Below are 10,958 nucleotides of genomic sequence, written 5' to 3' on the forward strand. Positions count from 1 at the left end.
ACCAGGCGAATGTACTCATAAAGAGCACTCCTAATGAAAATTAAAGAGTATAAGAATCCCATACACTCCCTCTTAACTAAATCAAAATAAACCTTTTTAATAATAAGCTATTCGCTCCTAGAAAAGCTGGTATTGTTATTGTAACTCCTCACTTACATGCATAATCCGCATAATCTAATAAATACGGTTTGCTATCAATTTCAAATTACAGAATTTACTAAATCATTCACCATCGATTAATTGCTGCCTTAAATATCTTCACATAACTAATCAAATATTGGAATTTCATTATTTGTAGGTCTGGTACCATTGCCGGGTGCGGGTATTTACACGGCTACAAAATATGGAATTATGGGATTCATGGAAGCTCTGCGTTGCGAGTTGCGCCTCTCCGATTGTGATTACATACGTACAACCGTAGCAAATACCTATCTAATGAAGACAAGTGGCGATTTACCGCTACTAAGCGATGCTGGGTGAGTGTGTATTGAGTATATGTATGTATGTATGCATACCGCATTAGCGTTGGTCAACTTGGCTGGGTGAAAAAAATGCTAAAAATCTGTATAGCAAAAACGAACTAAATGGAACGTTCCAAAGTTTGTTTTTCAATAAAAATCCGTTAAGATAACATAAGCTGGCCAAAGGGAGCAACGTACGCAAAAATTTCACTGATGATATCACAAATGAATACATTCGTTACTTTTATTTCTGCAAAACTTCCCCGTCACTTTGCAACGATCCCCAATCGTATTCCTTTCTATGGAGTCCCTATTTTGTGGAAAGCCATCCAAAAACTGCTCAATTAGGGGTTTCAAGGGGTTATCGATGATCAAGAAACAGAAAACAGACACACTCCGACAGAAGCATTGCATGCTGTTATGAGTATCCCAGCTAGAAACGTAACAGCCATGAGTATAGTACAACTGCGAGATCAGGCTGTAGCATGAATGATTCCGTTGTAAATGGATCCTAAAAGCTGCCAGATTTATGTTTTTCAGCTAGAATAGCTGTAATTGAAACAGCGAGAACACTGCATTAAGACAAAAATCTCTCAAACTAGAATGTGTTGGCATAGAGGGAAACTTACTTCTATATTGGGTCCCCGGTGATATGGGAGGAAAGGCGAATGGAAGGACAAGGGCACAACCCTTGAGTCATTTCCGTATGCTTTCTTAACAGTTTGAGTGAGAGCCAAGCAAGGCGGTATCTTACTCATTAGATCAAAAAAATGAGTGTTATCAATACCTCTCGAGATCACACGCAAATAATTTTATTCAAGGGGCTGATAAGAGCAATACAAAGCTTTATAGATTCCCAACTTCCGTAATTCAATTGTCAACCACAACTACTCGGGTTGGGGAAGAATGGCCTAGAAGGTTCAATGTGGTCATATTAAATTGCTCCTAAGATAGTTAGGCTAGTATCTTAGTAGTGCCTGTTACCGGAACGTTCGTTATATATGTATCGGCATGGACCATGAACATCGATAACACTACCCAAAATCTTCAGGGATGTGGTCATATTAAATCGCTTCTGAGATGGCCGGCTAGTACCTAATTTATGTCTGTTACCACAACGAGCCATGAACATCGGTAACACTGCTCAAAACTTTCGGGGAGTGTCTTTATTGCTACAACAACAACAACCAGTACCAGGCCCTGTGTGCGATATTGAAATCCAAGCACCCGGCTACTGACAGAGTTGAAATCGCAAAACTTACTTGACACTCTTAGAGAAATGAAGGGGCCACACTTCTCATTTTAGTGAAGCAGCCCCTTAGGTGCACCAAGTTTTGTTGTTTGGTCCTACAGCGAGGGCAAAATGTTGCCGATGAGGGGTTTGGCAACTCTCGAAACGGGTCCGTACATAAAGAGCAAGTCTGTTAATATGTTTCATAGATTCCGTTTTACTATACTCACTATAGAAATAAAAGTCGACCCAGCCTAATTAAGTGGTTTTACAAACGTGTGTATTTTCGTGACGTGCAATAATGTCAATGAAATTAAGTGCTATTGGCATTATTTTGCAACCCGTAAAAAATTAATGTCAATTGATTTTAAGACGCTTTGACACTGATTTTTTTTTACCGTGCTTAGCCGTGAATAGCGTTGCGGTTATTAGACCTGCAAAAAATATTTTAGCTGAAGTTACTGGCGTTGATTCGGATATAAGAATTAAAAATATATTTTAGTTTTACTCTAAAATATTAAGTTTCTAGAAAGTAAAAAAAGAGTTTTTTATAAAAAATTGCGCAATTTTAAATTTAAGCGAATTGAAATTCGCATGAAATTTTCGCTTGTGGCGTGAAAATCATTTTTCATTAATTAACAATTGTAAAGAGAATTAATGACAAACAAGTTAATTCCAACATGATTTGTGTTGCGAATCAATGCCATTGATTTTAATCCTATTCAAAAGAGAACTAATGTCAATTGACTTTAATTCCATTGACATAATTGCACTTAACCTTTTTATGTAGGTACATAATTACATAAGCGATTACAAATATGTTTTGCCCGACATATTACAAATTGTTATGTGAAATGATGAGAAAACCAATTAATAATGCTATGCGGCATGGATGGCGAAAATGCTAAATACAACCATTATACGCATATGATAACTGAGTGCATATGCTTTGTCGAAGAATTTAATAATCAAAAGTGCTTACACGTAGTTATGCAAATGTTGGTATCCATATATGTATGTACCTATCTACATTATGCGGCTTTATCGGCAAATAATCCGCCATGCCTACATTCATACTATCATAGATATCCCAGCAGCAAACCTGCAACACAACGCTGCCGCATGGCATGTTCTTAATTTCTTGTCGATTTTTTATACCTTTCATGAAAATGAAATGGTATATTAATTTCGTCACGAAACCGAAAACTGTAAGTCCTTAAAGGAAAATAGATAGACCCACCATTAAATATACCGAAATAATCAGGTTGAAGAGCTGAGTTGATTTAGCCATGTCCGTCTGTCCGTCTGTCTGTTTGTATGCAAACTAGTCCCTCAATTTTTGAGATATCTTGATAAAATTTGGGGAGCGGGTGTATTTGGGTGTCCGATTAGACATTTGTCGGAATCGGCCGGATCGGACCACTATAGCATATATCCTCCATACAACCGATTTTTCAGAAAAAGAGGATTTTTGTAATATCTTACTCAATTTAACAGATTGAAGCTTCAAACTTCACCATATAATTTTGTATATTGCACATATTGTCGGTGATATATATATATATATGATGGTATATATAGTATATATATATAGTATATATATATTTTTTTTTTTTTTTTGCGGTTTCGGCCCCATTTTAACAGCTAGAAGCTTCAAATTTCACCAAATGCTTACGTATATAGCATATATTTTTGTCTGAAAAAATCATAGAGATCGGTGGTATATATATTATATACTTCATATAAACTGTCATTTTTGCCCCTTTTTTACGGATAGAAGCTTCAAAATTCATCAAATTTCATCAAATAGTTACGTTTACGTCATATATTTTTGAAATACGTGATTCGTAGTCATAGCTTTTACACGCAGACCACAAAAAACCTGAAACTTTGCATCCTCACACAAAGTACCCACCTATTTTTATTTTATATTTATCTTAGAAATCGTTTAGGTATGTAGATCTGTTCACTATATATTTCTTATCTTATACATCCGATTATTCGGAGATTACGAATGGGATAAGATTATTGTTCAGCCCCATTCATGAAAGGTATGAAGTCTTCGGCATAGCCGAAGACAGTCCCGTCCTTATTTGTTTCTTCTTTCATTAATACAATAATATCCGCATATAAAAATATTTATTTGTGTGTATGTATGTACATATGTATGCACGCCTTGATACCTACCTTTATTGAATCTGTAATTATTTTATATTGTAATTTTTATGACAATTACCATCTGTAATACCAATAACGCTTGGCCCCTTAATTGGATCAACCTCAAATCGTGTAAAACTAACGCGTTGCATGTTTGTATGCGTGTGTGCCTCTCCCGTCTCTACACCCGTCATAAACCAGCATAATGGCCAGTTATCCTGGATTGCCAACGACCTACGTCGCCGAGAAGATCGTTCGCGGTATCCTGTTCAACGAGCGTATGGTTTACGTGCCGAAAATATTTGCGCTCACCGTGTGGCTGCTCAGGTGAGTGAATCTGTGTGTATGTATGCATGTTTTTTTTAAGGTGGTTCTAAAAGGGGAATTTTTTGAATATTTCGTTTTCTTAAAGTAAAAAGTAAACAGGCATAACTCCACTTGTAATGAAACATCATACAGCCAAGTGAAAATTAAAATATATCACTTTTATCAATCTGATAAAATATTTGCGGTATTCAAGGACGGTGGTTATCAGCTTATCTGCATATGTAGCACAATTTTTTACACATCTTCCAAAAACAAAATACACTGGATACATATAATTTTTAGACACATAAGATGTTATGTTGGAAAAACAATCACATAGACTTAATGGGTCCGTAGTGTTACCAAAAGTTTGTATTAACGACCAAACTGAAAAACCTTATTAAAAACCAGGACATATTTTTTATATATATATATAAAATAACTCCGTCCTCTTGGCAAATACTAGAAGCTTCCTAGGACTTAAGGCACTTGCTGCTTCTAGATCTGACAGCTGTACCACTCCCAATGTCTGGAGTCTTAGCCTGACAAGCGCAGGGCACGAGCACAGAACGTGCTCGATCGTTGCCTCCTGCAATCCGCACTTCCTACATCTGCTATCGCTGACCAAGCCTAATTTAAAGGCATGTGACGCCAGAAGGCAGTGTCCAGTCAGAATACCCGTCATGAGTCTACAGTCCTCTCTTTTTAATGGCGGACAGGAATAATGCCTATAAATTATTCCAAAAAATTCGATGAATGATAGATGGCCCGGGTTAAATTTCTGCAGGAATGATAATCTCGACCTGGTAGTTGACGTACAGAGTACGCTCAAGTTGAGGAGGGAGCACTCATTCTCATTGCCAGCTTGTGGGGGAATACGAGCCCGATATCCCAACCTCTGATGACGAAAAATACGTTCCGGCACCCAAATATGCCGAAGTGAGAGTCGCAGACCAGCCGAGGTTATCAAACACGGAGGGGGAGAGGTGATGATTTTCAAAATATGGTCAGGCGTGCGCATGTCTTCAAATAATTTTAAGTGTGCTCTACCTCTTCCGACAGGAAAGGCGATCCCGCTAAACCAGCCAACTTAATATCGCGACTAAGGTTTGTCTGGAATGAAGCCTAATTCGACAAATTGATTGGAAATAATCAGTGAGGCTTCAGACTAGGTAGATCTTTATGATACGCCAGATTCTGAAGATGACTCTTGATAAGAGAATGGACACTCGCCATTCTTTGTCGACTTAAAGCAGACTTTGACAGCGCGAAAATGCAATAAAGACTTTGCTTAATGGTGTTCATATACACCGCCAGATCAGTAAGGATTGGTAAAGATCTTCTCGAGCAGATATAAACCGCGCTGGTACAATCTATTATACGAGCGTACAATTGTTGGCGTATGCTATGCTAGTGAGATCATTAGTCTTAACAAACGCGCCTTAAATTCTGCCTTATCAAGAGAAGGCACCTACTGCCATCTAAGAAAGAGTCAGCACATTCGCGCCTTTCCAGCCACGTCATTGTTGACGCTGTCGAGGCTGTGACAGACTTCAGCTATCTGGTAAGCAGCATTAACCAGCGAACACAATATGAGCACGAAAATCATATCGAGAGTAACTCTTACCAACAAGTGTTACTATGGACTGAGGAGGCAATTTAAAAGTAACGCTCCACAAGATGTTCATCATACCGTTCTGGATGTATGGCTCGGAACCATGGACGGTGTCGAGAGAAGATGAGATGGCTATTGCAGTGTTCGAGTGAAAAGTTATCTGAAAGATGTATGGTTGCATTCAACACCCGCATTTGGAAAAAAATAGAGGGTAGACCTCCACTGGTTGGAAGAGTTGAAAATTCACTTCACACACATCGTCCCATCAAAACATAAAAAGATTAGAGCTTTGTACATATATCATATTGGTTCATATTTTATTGTGACTTCCGTGCATTCCATACAGACGCGCATTGTTTGCAAGATTAAAGGCCCCATTACTGATACTTAGCATAGGCTTGTCTTGGCTTGAGAACTGTCACTTACAGTTCTGTTAAATGAACATTGCATGTTACTGATTACTCAAAACTTAGCAACACTTAACTTGACTTAGAAGTCTGTTGAATTTTGATTTTCTATGTAAGTTCTAAGTGACGTTTACATTTTGAGATGCCATTTGTTAGTTTCAATTTCATTTTGACAGTTTGTCATACAAATAGACATTTATTGATTATGATGCCAGATTGTATGCGCTAAGTGGAGTATAATCAAGGCTAAGTTACCAAGTTTACGCCAAGTCAAGTCAAGTCTATGCTAAGTATCAGTAATGGAGCGAGTCCCCCTAACGTTAGAAATAATAATAGTCATCATGCCGTCGAAAAGATTCGGTGCAAGATAAACAAGTTAGCATGTAAATGCAACAACAATGATTTGTGCCAAATAAATTTAGATAGAAGTCTGGTACAAATATTTGAGCCAGATAGTTTGTTAATTTCTTGTTTTAAATTTGGCAACACTGCCTTAATAAAACCTACTTTTTCAAGAATATATGTCGCTGCTTGGTTTTTAGCCGTATGGTGTTAAGCTAAATACACCTTGAGCTGCTGCACTTCACTACGCGGCAAAATATTCTTTGCGTGTATTCTTATAGAGCAATGCATATCCAGCGGCTGGTTGGTAAATTTAACATTTTTAGCAATTAAAAACTGCAATATAACAATCCAATACGACACAAAATATGTTAGCAAGTATTTTTGTTGTATAAGGAGAATTTTTATAACAGTACTTCGCGAAATTTTGTATGTGAATGGGCAAGGCGTAATAAACTTCAATTACCAAGTCTGAAGTTCCTTCATATTTACAAACGCAACATCTTGGTTGTTTGCGGCGATGGTATTGGAATGCATAAGCTTGTGTTAAACGCATCTATATGAAAAATGTCATTGTGCCGCGGCCTTAAGCGTTAAGCTTTATCTACTCTTCTGAAGTTGCTGCGCATAAAATTAGTATTCCTAAATTTCAATACGTATTATACACAGATGCAATTGAAATATGTGTCTATGTTTCACCTCTACACTAATTCTATGAATCACCTCTACAAATGGTGTGTGTCCACTATTCACATCAACCGATTCAGCAATAGGTTATACACAGACATACAAGAGAGGGTTGTGTCTACGCTTTACAAAATGTTCTATAGCTAGTTGCCGCTAGAAGGGAATCCTAAGCATTATCTAAGTGAAGTACGCGCTTTTTTTACGCGCAAATGTAGACGTATATACGTCTAAAAAAACACGACTAATGTTGATCTAATAAACAAATAAGTGAAGCGCCGGTGCCGCTACATAACGCGCCGCTCAGTGTATCTTTAGCTTTAAGTGAAATACAACAGCGACATCTGCCTATAACAGCTCATGATCCAGAGAATTCCCGTTAGAATTGACCCCGATTCTGAGCTAGAAAACACACTGGATGAGAGCTAATATAGCTGATAAGAAATGGTCGGCTTTTTCTATTAAATTCACTTCAATTCTATGAGGAAACTGGACATATATTTTTGTATAACCCTAAAGCAGTATTATGTGCTATTCTATTAATACTTGTTGCATATACGGGTAGACGCAAAGTGTGCGCAAAGTGTAAGGGAATGTTCGGTCATTTTTACAAACACTGCAAATAATTAAATTCAATTAAGAAGATTGGTGAAAAAATAAAAAGAAAAATAAAGCAAAAAAGGAAGTACACAAACCGTCGAAAGAATGCGCCACTTTACAGTTATTATTTAATTATGTTGCAATTGCGAAAAGCGTTGCCGTTGTAATTTTCGCTTTTATTTCATTTTAATTCACTTTACTGCATTTCTCATTAACTTGTTGTTTTTGTCTTTCTTATTTTTCTACTGGTTAACAGATTGTTGCCCACCAAATGGCAGGATTATATGTTCCTGCGTTTCTACCATTTCGATGTACGCAGCTCTCACCTCTTCTACTGGAAATAAAACAAACGGCCGTGATGGTGGTCCAGCAGAGTAAAATACATATATATGTACGTACAACGAAAGTGTTCTTGTACATACCACAAACTTACATACAAGCTAGGTTCATGCCGGTTGATGAGGGGAATGATGGCTGTGCCTCAGGCTAAGAACAATGATCAACAACTAGAGCGTGTTTGGGGAAAAAGTGGTTTCTCAACGCTTTGCGGTCACACCTTTGGCGCTGCGTCACAAAATTACGCATTTATTTCTATATATATTTTTCTTTATATTTAAAAGATTTTCTGATTATTACATACATAACTCGTACAAATTTAGATAAATTCTATAGTATTTATAATTATATTTTTTAACTTTCTTGATTCATTCGTGTATTGTAAAATATTTTTGTTGAGCACAATCTTAGTCATAAAAGTTAAATAAATAGATTTATACATAAACATACTAGACTACTAAGGCAATTATTGCTTAAAAAAGAGATAAAAAGGCATATATCTACCAAGACGTGATGTATGTATATTGCAACGATTTTCCGTCACCCCTTGTCAAATTTGGTTTCGTGACAACACGGTTTCGGCGTTGTGCCATCATCAGTGTAGATTTTGTTGTTGTTGTTGTAACAGTGCATCGCCCCATCCAATAGGTGTGACCGATCCGAAATTGTCATCAATATCCTCTAACGGGAGTCCAAGGAAACTTGCTGTTTCATCAGGAGTGGACCATAATGAGAGGGGTGTTAGAGGCGTTGATTCCAAATTACAATTAAAGAGATGGTTGGTGTCATGTGGGGACACATTGCAAACAGGGCATACATTTTGTATGCCGGGGTTGATTCTGGATAGGTAAGAGTTTAACCTGTTACAGTATCCGGATCGAAGTTGAGCTAGACTGACTCGCGTTTCCCTAGGGAGTGTGCGTTCCTCTTCTGTAAGATGAGGGTATTCTTTTCTGAGTACAGGATTCACCGGGCAATTCCTAACATAGCGGTCCGATGCCTGTTTGTGGAGTTCAGAGAGGACCTGCTTGTGTGTTTTGGCTTCATACGGCTGTGTAGTCAGGTGCTGTATTTTCTTATAATGCTTACGTAGATGACTCCTTAAGCCCATGGGCGGTGTTTGCTCATCAATGAGAACTAGGGAGTGGGGTTGGAATTGAATAGAAGGCTTAATGTGGTCATATTCAATCGTTACCAAGACGTTCGGGCATGTAGCTTAATGGTTCTTGTCACCGAAACGTACCGCATTGATAACACTCACTACAACCTTCGGGGAGTGTCTTTATCGCTACAACAAAAACATCAACAACAGACGAAAAATGTCAAGGATTAAAACAGCGTTGTTAGAAAACTGGCATACAATATTAATTTGTAAGTGCTAATAATTAAAACAATTCTGAAAAATTTCTTATTTATTATTCATGGCTCAATTATATGGTTAGTTCATCTCATCAGCTGATTTCATTTTTGTCATTGCATGGTCGATGGGATTGTCAAAAGGAGATGGCAAACTCAAAATGTAACCAACACATTGGCAACATTTTCTTACAACATACAAAAACTGCTAAGTTTTATGTTTTCATACCATTCCATTCGCATAACACCAACACGCAGATTTTGACAATCTGAACTAACATATTTTATTTCTGTACTGATGAGCCAATCATTTAGTTGAACCATGTTTATTATTATATATTTATGATGAAAATACACATGTGTGTACTATGTATATCAAAATTAGCTCTGATTTCCGATAATAATTTTTCATGGATTACGATTATAAGCATCTCTCCGAGAACTACAAAAAATCTGGACTCAAGCCGTTTCAATCAGATGGGCATAACCAGGCCTTCATCGCTATCCACAATGAGTCGGCAAAATCGTATGCCGATAAATAACCGGCGAACCCCGTTCTCAGAGACAAACGAAACTAACAGTAGAAGAAAGCATACTTCACATGGAGACGGCGTGTCACTCTGGCGCAACTTCGATCTGGATACTGTAATAAGTTAAACTCTTACTTATCCAGAATCAACCCTGACATACGCAATGTATTTCCCATGTTTCTTTGGTAGAACCCAATTGAAACCACAACTTTCCTTTGGTCATCTTATCATACCTATGGGATGGGTCGAAACATTTCTACAAGAAAACTGAGTAAGCATTCCTCGCAAGTTAAGCTCGTCGCTAAATATTTACGAAGCAGTAGACGTGAACACAGAGTCTTGTTAAGCTGACCTGTCCTCTTGACCAAGGAAAACGGGGGAAACCACCATTGTATAGCTTCGAAATTTCAGCACCAAGGAAGAACGTCGGATTGTTTCTGATCAAGCAAAATTAACTGGATTTTGCAAGCTACCTAAAAGTTAGCCCAATGGCACTCTACAGAAAATCTTTAAGCGAAGGACAGTAGGCAACAAAAAAAAAATTAAAAAAATACAAAGAAATTTAGGCCGAGCTTCTCTTTCAATTTGCATCGTGTTCCTATTTAAATTTCCCTAATAATTGGCGGAACGGGACCTACATATTTTATACCGATTCCGAACGGCATCTGCAAGCAGATGCATTTTCTCTGAGACGTCTTTCTGACAGAAATACATTCACTGTGTTTGTCAAATCACTGCCAAAGAGCGACCCAGCTTATAAAAAATGTTTTCTGATTGAAACAGCTGGCCTCAAAACGCAGGATCGTCGGGTTGGAAAGCGAGCACGCTACCCCCAATCCACGGTGACTATCGGCTTCGACTTCATCACCAGCAATATGGACTACTTTGAGCTGGCTTCGCTCACTTTCCTAGATTCCCTATTCCTATACCGCT

The 10,958-nt window shown here is 37.8% G+C and overlaps 1 protein-coding gene across 2 annotated transcripts in view; it reads left to right on the forward strand.

The window, feature by feature from the left end:
- The window catches only part of LOC137238059 (estradiol 17-beta-dehydrogenase 11), a 58,487-nt gene extending 49,894 nt beyond the window's left edge, over positions 1-8,593 (forward strand). The window contains exons 5-7 of one of the 2 annotated variants that reach the window (XM_067762623.1): positions 299-476; positions 4,051-4,176; positions 8,060-8,593. In XM_067762623.1, the coding sequence (XP_067618724.1) occupies positions 299-476; positions 4,051-4,176; positions 8,060-8,147 (392 nt within the window). In that variant the 3' untranslated portion in view covers positions 8,148-8,593. The remainder of the gene's footprint in view (positions 1-298; positions 477-4,050; positions 4,177-8,059) is intronic. The other variant, XM_067762624.1, reaches the window with a different exon arrangement.
- Positions 8,594-10,958: the final 2,365 nt, after the last annotated feature.

The sequence above is a fragment of the Eurosta solidaginis genome, chromosome 1 (genome assembly GCF_040869045.1).
Source record: "Eurosta solidaginis isolate ZX-2024a chromosome 1, ASM4086904v1, whole genome shotgun sequence".
In the NCBI taxonomy this organism is placed as follows: domain Eukaryota; kingdom Metazoa; phylum Arthropoda; class Insecta; order Diptera; family Tephritidae; genus Eurosta; species Eurosta solidaginis.